General features: G+C 67.5%; 1 protein-coding gene across 11 annotated transcripts in view; it reads right to left on the bottom strand.

Annotated features, from left to right (window-relative positions):
• Window positions 1-2,593: 2,593 nt before the first annotated feature.
• Window positions 2,594-16,595, bottom strand: part of PLEC (plectin) — a 58,523-nt gene continuing 44,521 nt past the window's right edge. For 10 of the 11 annotated variants that reach the window (XM_089898422.1, XM_089898423.1, XM_089898424.1 and 7 more), the window contains 7 exons: window positions 15,536-15,674; window positions 15,078-15,434; window positions 14,912-14,995; window positions 14,635-14,739; window positions 14,444-14,542; window positions 10,076-13,456; window positions 2,594-9,974 (listed from right to left, as the gene is read on the bottom strand). In XM_089898422.1, coding sequence (XP_089754548.1) covers window positions 3,756-9,974; window positions 10,076-13,456; window positions 14,444-14,542; window positions 14,635-14,739; window positions 14,912-14,995; window positions 15,078-15,434; window positions 15,536-15,674 — 10,384 coding nt within the window. In that variant the 3' untranslated portion in view covers window positions 2,594-3,755. The remainder of the gene's footprint in view (window positions 9,975-10,075; window positions 13,457-14,443; window positions 14,543-14,634; window positions 14,740-14,911; window positions 14,996-15,077; window positions 15,435-15,535; window positions 15,675-16,595) is intronic. The other variant, XM_089898427.1, reaches the window with a different exon arrangement.

Here is a 16,595-nt window from a genome sequence, read left to right as displayed (position 1 = left end):
TCCGGCGGTGGTGGACGTTGTCAGTCCCAGCACCTAGAGCAGGACAGGTGCTCAGAGCATATGTGGTGAAACGTGCTGCGTATGGGTAGGGGGAGGGCACAGGTACCATGGCGGGGGCGTGGCCCAAACCGTGTGCCCCGAATCCACGTGCTGCAGGGCTGACTCCTGGACCTCAGGATGGGACTGTGTCTGGAGATGGCATCTTTAAAGAGGTGATCAAGGTACATGAGGTCATGAGGGTGGCCCCAACCCAATCCGACAGGTGTCCTCACAAGAAGAGAAGGTCGAGACATAGACACGCACAGGGGACGGCCCCATGAGGACTGAGAGAAGTCGGCCATCCACGTGCCAAGGAGAGAGGCCTCAGGAGGAACCAGCCCTGCTGCCTGTTTTTTTTTTTTTTTTGGTTGCACTGCGCTGCTTGTGGGATCTTAGTTCCCCGACCAGGGATCGAACCCGGGCCCTCAGCAGCGAGAGCGCGGAGTCCTAACCACTGGACCGCCAGGGAATTCCCATCCCTCCCTGCTGACAAGCTGATCGCAGACTTCGGCTTCCAGAACTGAGAAGTACATTTCTGTCATTTAAAAGCCCCTATCCTGTGGTATTTGTTGTGGCAGCCCCGGCAGCAAGAACATGATGTGGGGTCTCCGGCGAGGCCCCAAAGGAGAGCCCCAGCTCTGAAGTGAGGACAGAGCACGTGCGGACCCCACAGAGCTGTTCCTAGAGTGCTCCTGGGGCTGGGGGGCTGCACATCTGACCACAGGACGTGGGTGGGTGCGACCACAGCTCCCGTCTGGAGCTGGTGCCCTGAGACCCACCGACACACAGTTGGCGGGCTGGGCGAGGGCTTAGGGTAAGGGGGAGTGGACGCCAGGCCCTGGCTCACGCAGAGCCAGAGGGCTACATGAGCAGGTGGCCCGCACCACCACTTCCCCCACTACTGCCAGACCACAGCCTTGCAGAGGGTCCCCACGAGGGCACGGAGGAGGAGGCCTGGCCGGGTGCACCATGGCACGTGTGGTATGTCAGGCCGCACGCAGGCACAGCCCCACTCGGGGCTGCCAACAGTGGCTGAGGAAACCCCTGGCTGGAGCTTCTGCAGTGCACTGGGTGACCCCCGGAGCGGAGAGGACAGCGGCTCCCGGGTGGCCAGGAGGAACGGCCGGGCTGGCTGGTCAGGGCCTGAGAGCATCAGGGGTGGAGGATGGGAACGAGGGGCTGGCGGCCACGGGAGTGAGGTCTTGCATCACGTGCTGACGTCTGCTGGGAGCGGCGTGAGGAGCCACTGAGCCGCCCACGGACCGCAGGACTTGCCCAATGGGTGCCAGGCTCACAACCGCGCCGGCCCAGCAAGCACAGGCTGGCGACACACCCCCTCCCAGCCTGGCCCGAGGCCACCCAGCAAGAGGGACACTGACCACTTCAGCTCGGCTGCCTTTGCCTCTCAGCCTACCTGCGGGTTCCTGCAAAACATCACCTTGGACCTCAGACCCCTCTTCTGGCATGGGGGTACCGCAGGGCTCCAGGCCTACAGGAAGCTGCTGGCCTGGCAGAATGTTGGACGGCCTCATAAGGAAGTAGCTGACACCCTGAGGGACTGCAGCACCATCCTTCCGGATGTGGGCGTGACCTTGAGTCAATGACCCCAGAAGGCGGCCCACCGGGTCTGGGAACCCAGGAGTGGAAGCAGAAGCGGCCCAGCCCCAACAGGCTCCGGGACCCGCCGCGGTGCAGGTGCTTCTCGTCCCTGCAACTTCAGGCTGTGAGTCCCTTGCGGTCCTGGTCGGCGAAGGAAAACATGGCCACCCGGGGCGTGGCGGGAGTGTCCCACTCAATTCACAGCCACGGCTACCACCTGGCCAGGCGGCTGCTCGTTGCCGTAGACCAGCAGGCCAGGTGGGCACCATCCTGGCCGGGAGGACCCTGACCACCCATGGAGGCAGGGCTGCTGCCCCGGGCATCTCGGTACTTCCACGCCCAGGTTTAACTGCAAGTGGGCAAGAGAGCAGAGCCCGACAAGGGCTGGGTAACCAGGACTTTAGACCCCCAAGGATGAGGAGCCACCCCCCTGGGGCAAAGCAGGGAGATGGCATCGGTCAGGGCCTCATGGCCTCAGAGCCAGTGGCTCACCGGGGCTGTGGCTTGCCCCACTCACCCTCCTCCACCGGCCGCCGCTCAGGCTCGTGACCGCACCCTTCTCTGGAGGGTTACCCTTGGCCGACACGGACCAACTTACCCAGGGGTCACGCTGCCTCTTCCACACAGTCAATGACCGACCGAAGGGCACGTAAGACCCCCGTCTCAGACGTAAGCGCCAATCACAAACCCAGCCTGGGGGGCTGGGCCGAGGGACAGGTCACCACCTGGGCTGAGCAGGCCCCAGCCAGCCCGGCCTCCACCTCGCCCTACGCTCTGGATCACTCAGCCTGGGTTTCTCTGAGGGGTGCAGCCCCCGGCCAGCGTCTTCACGAGACCCGGTTCTTCTGCCCCAGGCCAGGACACAGTGGCCAAGCTCAGAGCCTGGGGCTGCAGCACCCCCTTAGCCCAACACACAAGATGACCTCAGGACAAAAAGTGAGACAGGACCCGCGGGAAAGTTGGAATTGCTTTTATTTGGGCGAGCGCGCAGGCCCACCGTGGTCGGGTTAGTGTTCTGTCCTCAGAGGCAGCCGAAGCCTGGGCCTCCACCCGCCACCTACCTGGGTTAGTGGGACGTGCAAAGCTCAGTCGGAGAGCAGAGGCGGGGGCGGAAGCCACCAGGGCGCGGGGCTGGATGGAACAGGACTGGTGGCACCGGGCTGGGCTGCCTTGTCCCCAGGCCCAACACAGGGATTGAGGAGCCCTGGGAGAGGCAGGCAGGCAGCACCCAGGGTGGGGCTCCACAGGTTCCAGGGGACAGTGGGCCCACGGAGGGCAAGAGGCCTGCAGAAGCCCAGTCATTCCCGGCCGGCACGCCCAAGAGCTGGGCAGTGGTGAGCCTTTCACCAGGAGGGTCTGTCTCCCACCCCAGGTCTGGGTCCTCGGGGCCTGGGGTGCGAAGGGGGACACAGAAGGCACTTACTAGGGAGCTGAGGCTGGAAGGCTGAAGCCAGAGGCGTGGGGTCTCGGGCGCAGGTTGGGGGCTGGGAATGGAGCCGGGAACAGGCTGGGCCTGGCCCGGGCCAGCTGGGTCTGCAGACTGGACCCTCATCTTCCCATGGGGAAGGGGCTTCCCTGGGCAGCCTAGAAGAGATGGCTGACCCAGGACTCCCTCCCTCCCTCCCCAGCAAGGCCCACTGAGCAAGCAGGTCACTCCCGGAAACGGGAGAAAACGCTGGCGCTGAGGGCCCTGCTACTGGCGGGGCCGATGCCTGCTGCCCGAGCAGGTGGCTGGGGGTTGGGTGGGGCCGGCCTACAGGGCTGGGGGAACCTCGCCCAGATGGAACCCCCCTGGGGAGATGAGAGGGCTGAGTTGGGGGCCCAGCTCTGGACCCTCCAAGGCACCTGGCTGTGGTGAGTGGCAGGTAAAGAGAAGCGGGGAGACCTGCGGTGGGGGGGTGGTTGGGGGCGCAAGGTGGTCAGTGGGGCTGGACTGGCCCTGGCCCCCAAGAGACAGGCTGTCTGGACAACAGATGCATGTTAACGTGTTAGTCTGTACTTTTTGGTTAAACTTTAGGCACCGCTTAGGAGGAAGACACCTTGAAACATTAAAGACCCCAGCACCTGGGCGGGGAGTCTGGCCACATGCAGAGCGGGAGGCAGGGTGCAGGAAGGGGTCAGGCTGCCGCTGACTCGGGGCCCCCCGCGGAGGGCGCGGGCCCCGAGGCGTAGCGGCGGCCATAGCCTGAGGACGAGTAGGACGAGGAAGAGAAGGTCATAGAGAAGCCCGAGCCGGTGGCGTCAAAGCTGCCGCGACGGGACCCAGCCCGGGAGCCGGTGCGCGAGCTGGAGCGCGAGCCGGCCGCGGAGCCGGAGCCGCTGATGCTGTAGGGGCTGTAGTAGCCCTTGCTGGACTGGGCGGCAGCCTCCAGCAGCCGCAGGCCTGTGCCCTCCTCCACCATGCTGCGGTCCAGCGCGTCCTTGTAGGAGATCTTGAGCTTGGTCTTGGGGCAGGTGAGGTACTTGGAGTAGGCGCTAACGTCGCGCAGCTTCTGGGCGGTGCGGGCATCCACGGTGCCGCGCTGCAGGGCCTCGTCCAGGGCCACGCGGCCTGGCGTGTCGGGCTCGATGAGGCCGCCCGTCAGGTACTGCACCTCCAGGAAGCGCTGGCCCGCCTCGTAGTAGAGCCAGCCCTTCTTCAGGGCCTGGGCGGCCGACATCTTGGTCTTGGTGCGTGGGTCCTCGAAGCCGCAGAAGGCCTTCTGGGCCAGGTTGATGCGGTCCACCATGATCTTGTCCACCAGGCCCTTGTTGACGGCGTCGGTGACGGGGAAGCGCTCGCCGGTGCTGGGGTCGATGATGCCCCCGGTGCAGGCCTGCGCCTCCAGCAAACGCTGCCCAGTGATGTTGTCCACCAGGTTGCGGTGCATGGCCTCCGTGATAGACACCTTCTCCAGCGTCTCCGTGTCCAGGATGCCAGCCACGGGGCCCGTCTCCTCGGTGGGGTCGGACCAGGAGACCAGCTGGGTCCTGGAAACAGCGGGGCTGATAGGGTAGGAAGAGGAGGACCCCACGGAGGATGAGCGTGAGCGGAAGCCGCCGGCGTTGCCTGAGAGCATGTCGGCGAACTCGGCGATGGAGAGCGTGCCGGCGCGGTACTGGTCCAGCGCCGAGCGGTCGATGAGGCTCTTGGCGATGGCCTCATCGATGTCGTACTGGCGGCCCGAGCGGCGGTCGATGATCATGGACTTGACCACGCCGTCCGATGAGGAGATGGTGATCTCCTCCCACTCGCACTCCTGCTCGGACAGCTCCAGGTAGGTCTGGTGGTCGATAAGGCCCTTGCGGTAGGCCTCGTACACCGACATCTCCTTGCCCGTCTCCGGGTCCACGATGACCACACGCCGCTTGCGCACCGAGGACTTAGAGGATGTCTTCCGCTCCCGCTTCTTCTCCTTCAGCGGCAGGAGCCGCAGCCCCGTCTGGGGGTCAGTGACGCAGCGCTCCATCAGCTGCAGGTAGGTGAGGTTCTCCTCCGTGTTGGGGTCAAAGAAGCCCTTGGTGTCGTCCGAGGGGTCGGTCAGGATCTCATTCATCTCCTCGTCAAAGAGGCCGCGCTGGTAGGCCACGTCCACGGGCAGGCGGTGGCTCTCCTCGGGGTCGATGATGCCGCCCGTGGCGATCTGGGCCTCCAGCAGCCGGATGCCGTGGTCCTTCAGGATCAGACCCTTCTTCATGGCCTGGAAGAGGGAGATGAGCTTCCCGGAGTAGGGGTCCTTGTAGCCGGTGACGGCACGCTCGGCCGACAGCAGCTTGTCCTTAAACTCGGGACCCACGATGCCCACGCGCACGGCCTCCTCCACGGTTAGCTTGAGCCCCTTGATGGGGTCGATGACGTAGCCGGTGGCCGCCTGTGCCTCCAGGAGCTCGAAGGCCGTGCCGGGGCGAATGATGCCCTTCTTCATGGCCTGGTACACCGACAGCCGCTCCTTGGTGGCATCGACGAGGACGCCGGCGATGCTGCTGGTGCCCTCGAGGAACTTCTGCAGGTTCTTGGAGACCTCCTCGACGGAGGTCAGGCCCTCCTGCAGCCGCAGCGCCGTGGCCTCGTCCATGACCTGTGAGCGCACCAGCTCCTCTACCGTGATCTGCTTGCGCAGGCCGCGGAAGGTCAGCTTGCGGGCATCCGCGAGCGGCAAGAGGAGCTGGCCGCTGGCCTCGTCGCGGCGGCACCGCCGGAGCAGCTGCGTGTAGCTGAGGCGCTCGTCTGTGGAGGGGTCCACGTAGCTGCGCACCTCGCTGGGCTCTGACAGCCGGTCGTGCGTGTCCTTGTCGAGGTAGCCGCGCTGGTAGGCCACCTCCAACGGGAGGTGGAAGCCTAGACGCGGGTCGATGATGCCGCCCGTGGCCAGCTGAGCGTCCAGCAGCCGCAGGGCCTCCTCGGTGGGGATCAGGTCCTTCTTCATGGCCTGGAAGAGCGAGATGGTCTGCTCCGTGTAGGGGTCACGGTAGCCGGTCACGGCCCGCTCAGCTGACAGCAGCCGGTCGTGCAGCTCGGGGCCCACCAGGCCCTTCCGCACGGCCTCATCCACGGCCAGCCGCTCGCCCTTCACCGGGTCCAGCAGGAAGCCCGTGGCCGCTTGTGCCTCTAGTAGCTGGCGGGCCACCTCAGCACTCAGCTGCCCCTTCTTGAGGGCCTGGTAGATGGTCAGCGTCTGCCTGGAGCTGGACCGGTAGATGCCGGCCACACAACCCGTGCCGTAGAGGTAGTGCCAGGCGGACTCGGCCTCCAGCACCTCGTGGAGGCTCCTGGTGCCCTCCCGGAGCAGGCCGTAGGACTCGCGGGAGATGACCCGGGCCTCGTACAGGTTCTCGGCGGTGATGCGGCGGCCGACGTGGCCATAGGAGGCCAGGCTCTGTGAGCGGACTACCTCGGTTTTCTCGATGATCTCGATGACGATGATGATCATACGCTCCTTCGTCACGCGGCCGGCCTGGAAGTCGGCCAGCAGCTGGGCCCGCTGCTCCTGGGGGATCAGGTCCGACTGCATCACCTCCCACAGGGACATGGTGGAGCCACTGTGGCTACCGCTCCCAGGGATGTTGATCTCTGTCTCCTCGAAGGCCCTCCGGGTCTCCTCCTCGGTGTACACCCGCGTGGTCTCCACCACCTCTGCTTTCTCTGCCCCTTTCAGCGGCAGGAGCCGCAGGCCCGTCTCAGGGTCCTCCACGCAGCGCTCCAGCAGCTGCACGTAGGTGAGGTTCTCATGCGTGTTGGGGTCGAAGAAGCCCTTGGTGTCGTCACTGGGGTCCTGCAGGACGCGGTTCATCTCGTCGTCGAAGTAGCCGCGCCGGTAGGCCACGTCCACGGGCAGGCGGTGGCTGTGCACGGGGTCGATGATGCCGCCCGTGGCGATCTGGGCCTCCAGCAGGCGGATGCCATGCTCCCTGAGGACCAGGCCCTTCTTCATGGCCTGGAAGAGAGAGATGGTGCTGCCTGAGTAGGGATCCTTGTAGCCCGTCACGGCCTTCTCAGCCGACAGCAGCTTCTCGTGCAGCTCAGGGCCCACGACACCAGCCTTCACGGCCTCGTGCACGTACAGACGCTGGTTCCGCACAGGGTCCACCAGAAAGCCAGTGGCTGCCTGGGCCTCAAGCAGGAGGGTGGCGGTGCTGGGCCTGAGCAGGCCGCGCCGCATGGCCTCGTAGATGGTCACCTTCTCTTTGGAGTCCTCCAGGTAGACGCCAGCAAGGCAGCCGCTCCCCTGGAGGAGTGTCCGCACCGAGTCCAGCTCCGAGAGGTCCTTGACTGACGTCTTGCCGTCCTTGAGCTGCTCATACTGGGTGCTGTTGAGGACCCCGGCGGCCAGGAGCTCGCTGGCCGGCACAGGGGCTCGGAGGCCACTGAAAGAGAGCCTCTCCTGCCGCACGGTCTCCACTTCCTCCACGATGGTGATGAGGATCTTGATGACCTTCTCCACGGTGACCTTGCCCGTGCGGAACTGGCGCAGCAGCTCCTGCCGCTGCTCGGCTGTGAAGTACTCGGAGCTGATGAGCTCCCACACTGTCACCGTCCTGCCCTGGAAGCTGCCCACGGGGACCTCGACGGTGGCCTTCTGGAAGGCCTCATGGGCCTGGAGCTCGGAGTAGAGCTCCTGCTGCCGGGCCCGGGCAGCCTCCTCCGAGAGCGGCAGCAGGCTCAGCCCCGTCAGCTGGTCGGGGCGGCACTGCTGCTGGAGGTGGCTGTAGGTGACGGGCTGCCACGTACGGGGTTCGTAGTAGGTCTTGGCGTTGTCCTCGGGTGCTGAAAGGGCGGTGCTGGTCTCCTTATCCAGGTAGCCCCGGGCACAGGCGACGTCCAGGGGCACACGGTGGCTCTTGCTGGGGTCCACGATGCCACCTGTGGACAGCTGGGCGTCCAGCAGACGCAGGCCCTGCTCCCTGGGGATGAGACCCTTCTTCAGGGCCTGGAACAGGGACACGCTCTGCCCTGAGTACGGGTCCTTGTAGCCTGTCACAGCCTTCTCGGCCGACAGCAGCTTCTCGTGTAGCTCGGGCCCCACGAGGCCGGCGCGCACTGCCTCGTCCACAGTCAGCCGTGCGCTGGTGGTGGGGTCGATGATGTGCCCGGTGCCGGCCTGGGCCTCCAGCAGGGCCACAGCCGCCTCTGGCCGCAGCAGATCTTTCCTCAGGGCCTCGTAGATGCTCAGCTTCTGCCCTGCCTCCTCTAGCCACACACCCGCGATGACGCCGGAGCCCCGCAGGGCCCTCCGCACGGCCTCCACCTCGGCTACCTCCTGCACGGAGCGCTCGCCCTGCTGCAGCTGGCGGAAGAGCTCACGGTCAATGACCCTGCTCTCGAGCAGCTCCGCAGCAGGGACCAGGGCACGCAGGCCCTCGAAGCAGAGCTGGCCCTTCTGTTCATGCTCCTCGACCACGGTGATGACGATCCTGATAATCTTCTCCACGGTGACCTTGCCCGTGCGGAACTGCCGCAGCAGGTCCCGTCGCTGCTCGGCCGTGAAGTACTCGGAGTTGATGAGCTCCCAGATGGTCACCGTCCTGCCCTGGAACTTGCCGAACGGAGCGGACACGGTGGCCTTCTCAAACACGTCCCGGGCCTCTGAGTCGGTGTAGACCAGCTCACCACCCTTGGCAGCCTGGTCCGTGAGCAGCAGGAGCCGCAGGCCCGTCTCGGGGTCCTCCACGCAGCGCTCCAGCAGCTGCAGGTAAGTGAGGTTCTCGTGCGTGTTGGGGTCGAAGAAGCCCTTGGTGTCATCGCTGGGGTCCTGCAGGACGCGGTTCATCTCCTCGTCGAAGTAGCCGCGCCGGTAGGCCACGTCCACGGGCAGGCGGTGGCTGTGCACGGGGTCGATGATGCCGCCCGTGGCGATCTGGGCCTCCAGCAGGCGGATGCCGTGCTCCCGGACGATGAGGTCCTTCTTCATGGCCTGGAAGAGGGAGATCTGCTCCCCGGTGTAGGGGTCCTTGTAGCCGGTGACGGCGCGCTCGGCCGCCAGCAGCTTGTGGTGTAGCTCAGGGCCCACGACGCCCTCCTTCACGGCCTCGTTGACGGCCAGCCGCCTGTTCCGCACGGGGTCCAGGAGGAAGCCTGAGGCCGCCTGGGCCTCGAGCAGGATGAGGGCCGTGCCCGGGCTCAGCAGGTGCCTCCTCAGGGCCGCGTAGATGCTCAGCTTCTCGTCGGCGGGCTTCAGCAGCAACCCGGCGATGCTGCTGCGGCCCTGCAGGTAGTGGCGCACGTCCTCCCGCTGAGCGAGCTCAGCCACCGTGGTGCGGCCCTGCGCCAGCCGCTGGAGCTCCTCTGCGCTCAGGATGCCCGCCTCCTGCAGCCGCTGGGCCGGCACCTTCTGCCGAAGGCCGTCAAAGGCGTGCTCAGGCTCTGCCACGGCGGCCGGGCCGTCGGCTGCGTCCTGGCCATTGGGCAGGGCTCTGGCGGCCGCGGCCTGAGAGGGAGCGACCTCCCCCGGGTGGGCCAGTGCAGCCCGGCGCTCCTCCTCCAGGTGCTGCAGCCGCTCACGCAGCCTCTGGTTCTCCTCCGCCAGCAGCTTCTCCTGCTCCTGCCGCTGCAGCTCCAGGCACCGCAGCTCCTCTTGCTTGCGCCGCACCCCCTCCTCGGCCTCACGCTGCCGCCGCCGGGCCTCCTCCATGCTGGCCGCCAGCTGCTCCTTCTCCTGCTGCAGCTTCTGCTGCTGCCGCTGCTGCTCCTCACGCAGCTGCTGCGCCTTGGCCACCTCGTCCTGGAAGAGCTGCTCCAGCTTGGCCTTCTCCTGCTCGATGAGGTGCTCCCGCTGCAGCAGGCTGTCCTTCTCGGAGAGGAAGCTCTGCTGCAGGGCCTGGGTCTCCTGAAGCAGCTGCTCCTGCCGCACCACCTGCATCTGCGAAGGGGGAGGAGGCAGTCAGGGACACGCGGGCCCCCGGGAGCACCTGCCTGAGAGCAGACCCCGCCCCCGATCCCTGCCCACGCGCGGGGAGATACCTCCTCTGACTTGAGCTGCAGCAGCTGCGCCTCCTGCTTGAGCTTGTCCTTCTCGCGCTCCAGCTCCGCGATGGCCTCCCGCAGGCGCTCGGCATCCTGGTCACTTTGTTGCCGCTGGGTCTCGAGCGTCTGCACCAGCGTCACCTTCTCCTGCGTGGCGAGCTCCGTGCGGTACAGCCTGTCGCCTATCTCCTCCGCCTGCTTCCGGAAGCGCTGGGCGTCCTCCTCCGCACGGGCCTGAGCCCGGCTCATCTCGGCCACGCGCAGCCTGAGCCGCTCCGCCTCGGCACTCATCTCCAGCTGCCGCTGCCGCTCCGTCTCCAGAGTCTTCTGGAAGCCCTGCGTCTCCTGTGCCAGCTGCTGCGCCATCTGTTCCTTGTCCTCCTGCAGCCGCCGGGCCTGCTCTTGGGCGAGCTCCTTCTGCTGCTGCAGCAGCTCTGCCTCCGCCTTGAGCCGCGTGGCCTCCTGCACCGCCTGCATCTTCTCCTTGAGCATCTTCTCTGCCAGGGCCCGCTGCTGAACCAGGTCTTCCTCCGCCAGCTGCCGCAGCCGCGCCGCCTCCTGGGCCGCCACGCTCAGCCGCGCGGCCTCCTCCGCCACCTGCTTCATCTTCTCCGCCTCCTCCTGCAGGAGGCGCTGCGTGTTGTCCTTGTCGCGCAGAACGAGCGCGCGGTTCTCCGCCTCGATGCGGGCCTTGAGCTTGCCCAGCTCCTCCATCTGCACGCGCAGCGAGAACAGCTCTTCCTCCACCTGGCCGCGCTGGCGGGCCGCCTCCGTCACCTCCGCCTTCAGTCGCTGCAGCTCCTCGTCCAGGATGCTCTTCTGGTGGTCGGTCTCCTCCAGCTGCAGCCGCAGAGCCGTCAGCTCCTGCTCTACCTGCGCCTTCTGCCGCAGCGCCTGCTCAGCGAACTGCTTGTGCTTCTCCATCTCGGCGTCGGCCGCCTGCTTCTGCCGCAGGGCCACCTGCTCCGCCTGCGCCCGCCGCGCCGCCTCCTGCTCGGCTTCCTTGCGCAGCTTCTCCGCGGCAGCCTGCGCCTGCGCCTGCACCTGCGCCTGCGCCTCCGCCGACTGCTTCAGCCGCTCTGCCTCCTCCACTTGCCGCCGGGACTGCGCCGCCTCGTGCTCGGCCCGCTCCCGCGCCGCCTCTGCCTCCTCTGCTGCCCTCCGGGCCGCCTCGGCCTCACTGCGCAGACGCTCCAGCATGCTCTGCTCCTGCTGGAGCGTCTGCTGCAGCTCCTGCTCCTTCTGCCGCACTGCGAACGCGTGCGCCTTTTCCTCCGCCTGCAGCCGCTTCTGGGCGGCCTCCTGGGCCAGCTGCAGCTGCCGAGCCGACTCCTGCTCTGCTCGCTCACGCAGGCGCCGTGCTTCCTCCACCTTGGCCTTGAGCCGCTCCACCTCCTCCAGTGCGGCCTTCCGTTGCCGCGCGGCCTCCTCCTCGGCCGCCAGGCTCTTCTGCACACGCTCCTCGGCCTCGCGGCGCCGCCGCTGCTCCTCTGCCGCCAGCTGCCGCTGCCGGGCGGCCTCCTGCTCCGCCTGCTCCTTGCTGCGCAGCGTGTCCTCGGCGTTGCCACGGATCCGCCCCAGCTCCAGCTCCAGCTCCGCCTTGCCGGCGGCTGCCTTCTCAAAGCTCCCCTTGAGCGCCAGGATCTCCTCCTCCACCTGCCGCCGCTGCCTCAGCGTGTCCTCCACCAGCCCCTTCTGCCGCTCCAACTCGCTCTCCGACGCCTTGCGCAGCTGCGCCAGCCGCTCCTCGATGTCGGCCTTGTGCTGGGCCGCCTGCTCCTCCAGAAGCCGCCGCTGGAAAGCCTCGTCTTCTGCCAGCCGCCGCAGGCGCTCGTTCTCCGCCTCCTTCTCCTTGAGCGCAATCTCCGCCTCCGTCTTGAGCCGCGTGGCCTCGCTGATGGCGGCCAGCTTCTCGGCCAGCACCCGTTCTGCCTCCGCCCGCTGCCGCACAGCATCGTCCTCCGCCAGCTGCCGCTGCCGCTTGGCCTCCTCCGCCAGGGCGCGCAGGCGGGCGGCCTCCTCCGCCAGCGTGCGGAACCGGCCGGCCTCGGCTTCCAGCCTCTGCTTGGACTTCTCGCTGGTGGAGCGTGACTCCTCCTCGGCCCGCGCCTTGCTGGCCAGCAGCACCTCCATCTCAGCCCGCACGTTGGCCAGCTCGGCCTCCAGCTCCTGGCGCTTCTGCGTGGCCGCGGCCGCCTCCCGCTGCAGCCGCGCCAGCTCCTCCTCTAGCAGCTGCCGCTGCTGCTCCCCCTGCTCCGTCTCGGCCCGCAGCCGGATCAGCTCCTGCTCCGCCGCCAGGCGCTGCTGCGCGGTGCCCTCCGCCAGCTGCCGCTGCTTCTCCAGCTCCCGCTCGGCCAGCTCGCGCTGCCGCACGGCCTGCTCCTCCGCCTTGCCGCGCCGCCGCGCCTCCCGCTCCGCCTCCTCCTTCTGCTTCTCCGCCTCGGCCTGTGCCAGGCTCTTCTGCTGCGCCACCTCCTCCGCCTGCAGCCGCAGCCGCAGCGCCTCGTTGGCCTTCAGCTGCCAGCGCTCCAGCTCCCGCTCAGCCTCCGCGCGGGCGCGCTCGGCCTCGGCCTGCTGCTGTGCCCGCCGCGTGGCCTCCTCCCGCAGCTGCACCACGGCCACGTGCTCTTCCTTGAGGGTGCGCTCCAGCTGCGCCGTCTTCTCGGCGAAGGAGGCGTGCTCGCTCTGCAGCTCTGCCTCGGCGCTGCGCTGCGCCGTCTCCAGGGCCACCTGCACTTGGCGTGCCCGCTCTGCCTCTGCCTGCCGCAGGCGCCGCTCTGCCTCCTCTGCCTGCAGCCGCAGCTCCTCCAGCGCCTGCAGGGCCCGCTGCTTCTCGCGAGCCGCCTCAGCCTCCGCCTGCACACGCAGGGCCAGCTCGGCCTCCGCCTGCCGCTTGCGCTGGGTCTCGTCTTGCACCTGCCGCCGCAGGCGCTCCGCCTCCTCCTGGGCCTGCCGCTTCTGCGCCTCGGCCTCTTCTGCCCGTGCACGCAGTGCCTGCAGCTCACCCTCTGCCCCGCCGCGCTGGCGCTCGGTGGCCTCCAGCTGGAGGCGCACCACGCGGATTTCCTCTTCGATCCGCAGCCGGCTGCGCTCGGCCGCCTCCACCTGCCGGGCCTTGGCCTGAATCTCCGCCTCCGAGCTCTGCCGCAGGTGCTGCAGCTCCTCCTGGATGCTGCGCTTCTGCTGCTGCGCATCCACCGCCACCTCCTCCCGGCGCGCCACCTCCTCCTGCATGCGCCGCTGGAGCTCCTGGGCCTCGCGCTCTGCCAGCGCTTTCGCCTGTGCGTGCGCCTCGGCCAGCTGCCGCTGCTTCTCCAGCGCGGCCTCCACCTCGGCCAATCGCTCCCGCTCCTCTGCCCGCTGCTGCTCAGCCAGCCTCTGCGGCCGCAGCAGAGAGAGGGAGAAAACCGGAGAGAGGAGTGAGCACGGAGCAGGTGCTCCCAGCACACGACATGGTGCCACCACAGCTCACCCTGACAGCGCGGTGCAGGGGTTGGGAGAGGACAGAGGTCCCGGCCCAGCCGAGGGAAGCTGTGTGCACCCACCCAGGGCACTTGGGGTAGTGAGCGCAACCTGGCCCCACAGTGCTCACCAGCCCAGGGGTAGGAGACCCAGATGTTCTCCCCTCTTCCCGCAGACAGGCGACAGAGACACACAGACGGGGGCGGGGGGAGGGGGAGAAAGAGAGAGAGAGAGAGAGAGAGAGAGCGCGAGAGCAAGCAAAGCAGGGGGCTCACAGGGCCTGGGAGCCACGCCCGCCATACAGCCCTGCCTGAGCACCGCTGAATGCCCGGTGGCCTGGCTCTGGCCACGGGGCCCCTCTCCCTGACCCGGCGGGGCAGGGTGGCCAGCGTGGGACATCAGTGCAGATCTGAGCCAGTTCGGAAGGGGGACTCGATAGCCTGCGGTTCTGAGCAGAGAGGAAGCTGCAGGTAGGCCAGACGGAGGGGTCACCCAGGAGGCAGGAGGAACAAGACGGGGAAGGTACCCTTCCTCACCCAAGCACCTCGGGGCACCCCTCCCCAGCCCCCATGACCCAACAGCCCAAAGTTCTTGCAGAGCAAGTGGCCAAGCAAAGAGGCCGATGCAGAGTCCCGAAGAGGCACACACAGGAGAGCCGGTGGGACGCCTGGTGGGGGCAAGTGCCAACACAGAAGAGAAAGAGAAGGTGCCAGCCACCACAGGGAGAGCAGTGCAGCATCGGGCCAAGGTGGGCTGGGCCGCAGGTGAGGCGAGCCTGGGGACAGGCCGTGCTGCGGGGAGCTGGGGGGGGGAGGGCGTGGGGAAAGCTCAGGCGGGCTCCTAGGGGCCACATCTGGGGCAAGGTGGGCAGCAGGATGGCCTTCCCACCCCGGCGGGTCATACCTCCTCCTCCTCCATACGCCGCAGAGTCTCACCGATGAACTTGATGTACTGGCTCGTGAGCGTGCTCAGCTCACTGTAGCGGGTACGCAGGTCCACGTACTGGGGGGTGGGAGGGAGGAGGCACCCAGAGTCAGCCCTGCCCCTGCTGACTCAGGCCCAGCCCACCCGCCAGCCCTGCCCCTCAGCCTCACCTCCTGGATGACACTCTCGGACCCCGACTGGACCTTGGGCTTCTTGGCTGGTGAGGCCACCGGCTCCAGCTGTGCCTTGTACGTGACCAGCTGAAGCTCATAGTCCTGCAGGGACACGCTGGTTGGCCGCCAGCTCTGCCCTCCCCACCCTGCCCACCCTGCCCCTGAACCTGCCCACAGGGTTTGCCCAGCACGGCCTGGCCTGGGGGGCCCCCCTGAGGTCCCAGGCCCACCACCTGCACGTCTCCCCTGGGACACGAGGCTGCAAAGGCCTCACCTTGATGGCATTGATGTACTGCTTCGCAAACCTCTGGCACTCCTCCACCTTCTCTCCGTGGCGCTCGATATCTTCCAGCAGCGCCTGGGAAAGCAGGGTGGTCAGCAGCCAAAGGGCGCACCACGCCCCCGCCCCGCTCCCGCCCGCCCGGCCGGGGCCCACCTACCTTCTCCTGCCGCAGCTGCTCTCGCACGGCCTGGCTGTTGGCCAGTGGCACGGCCTGGATCTGCTCCTGCCTCTGCTTGGCGTCCTGCAGCCAGGCGCCCAGCGGGTCCGCGCTCTCGCGGTAGTAACGCAGCTGGCGGCCCAGCTGCTCGAGCTCGCGCTGCCGCACGTCGGTCTGGGCCAGCACGGCCTGCCAGCGCTCCAGCAGCAGGGCGACCCGCTCACGCCAGCGCTCCACCTCCACGTCCCGCTCGCCGTGTCGCTGTTGCAGCCGCTCGCCCACCTCCTGCGCCCCCCGCAGCTCGTCCCGCAGGGCATCGAACACAGGCTGCTGCGCCTCCGCCTGGGCCCGAAGCTTCTGTTGGGTCAGAGAAGAGGGTGCCGTTTCAGCCTGAGGCCCCTGCCACTGGCCCCGGCATCTCTGGGCCCTCACGGCAGGGCGCGGGCCTGTGGCGGTACCTTCAGCGCAGCCTTGGTGGCCTCGAGCTCTGGGAGGGTGGCGGGCACGGCCTGGGCCTCCTTGAGCTGCTCCTCGCGGGCCCTGAGCACCTCCTCAGCCCCCTGCGTGCTGCGGATCACCAGGCTGATGGTCTTGAGCCTGCGGGAGAGCAGGGCTCAGAGTGGGGCTGCGGTGGCCTGGAGGAAGCAGCCAGGCCACCATGGTGGAACCCGGACTTGGTGGAACCCCAGACCTGGTGGAACCCAGACCTGGTGGAACCCGGACCTGGTGGAACCCCAGACCTGGTGGAACCCCAGACCTGGTGGAACCCAGACCTGGTGGAACCCCAGATCTCATGGAACCCAGATCTGGTGGCCAGCTGACCCCTGTGGTCACGGGCTCCAGGGAGAAGAGAGTACACGTGTAGGCAGAAGGTGGTCGGGGACCTCGGACACGGGGATGCTCCAGCTCCAGCCTGAGTCCTGGAGGGAGGTTGTGCTGGCCAAGGGAGCCCCCGTCAGCCTTCCAGCCCCCAGACTGGGTGAGGGGGACACCATGTGCCTGACAGGGACTCTCCTCACAGACAGCACGTGGGGTGCATGCAGGAAGGCTGGGTAAGAGACAGAAACGAAGACCAGGGCCTTGGAGGATAGATCACGTTGGGACTGAGAGGAGCAGTGGAGAGTTTATCACTAAGCTACCGCAAGCGATCTTTGAGCCGTGTGAGTGTGTGCACCCTGAAATGCGCTATGAGGGAAAAAGAGGTACCCGTGTCTGGGGGCGGGGGCAAGGAGGAGGCAGGGGCCCTGGTGAGGACTCCGCGTTCCCCGGGAGGCACTGGGGCGGAAAGGCCTGTGGGAGAGGGGATCGGGACCCTCTCAGCACCCTGGCCCTCTGCTGTGTCATCCTGCCCGCCCTGCCTACTCTCCGCAGGGCCTCATCCCCACCTTCCGCCAAGAAGCCCCTCCCCCAAGGTTGCCGGTGCCCCCGGATGCCCGGTCCTGACCTACCCCGCGATGCGCCCCGGCCCCTCACCTCTGCCCACACACCTTCCACATCAGTGACCCTCCCCGACCGTCC

Source organism: Delphinapterus leucas, chromosome 17 (genome assembly GCF_059928025.1).
Source record: "Delphinapterus leucas isolate spDelLeu-1000000601 "Yukka" chromosome 17, BTC_Dleu_Yukka2, whole genome shotgun sequence".
Taxonomy (NCBI): Eukaryota; Metazoa; Chordata; class Mammalia; order Artiodactyla; family Monodontidae; genus Delphinapterus; species Delphinapterus leucas.
The sequence above is the reverse complement of the archived record's forward strand: the minus strand, read 5'-3'. Positions and strand labels throughout refer to the sequence as shown.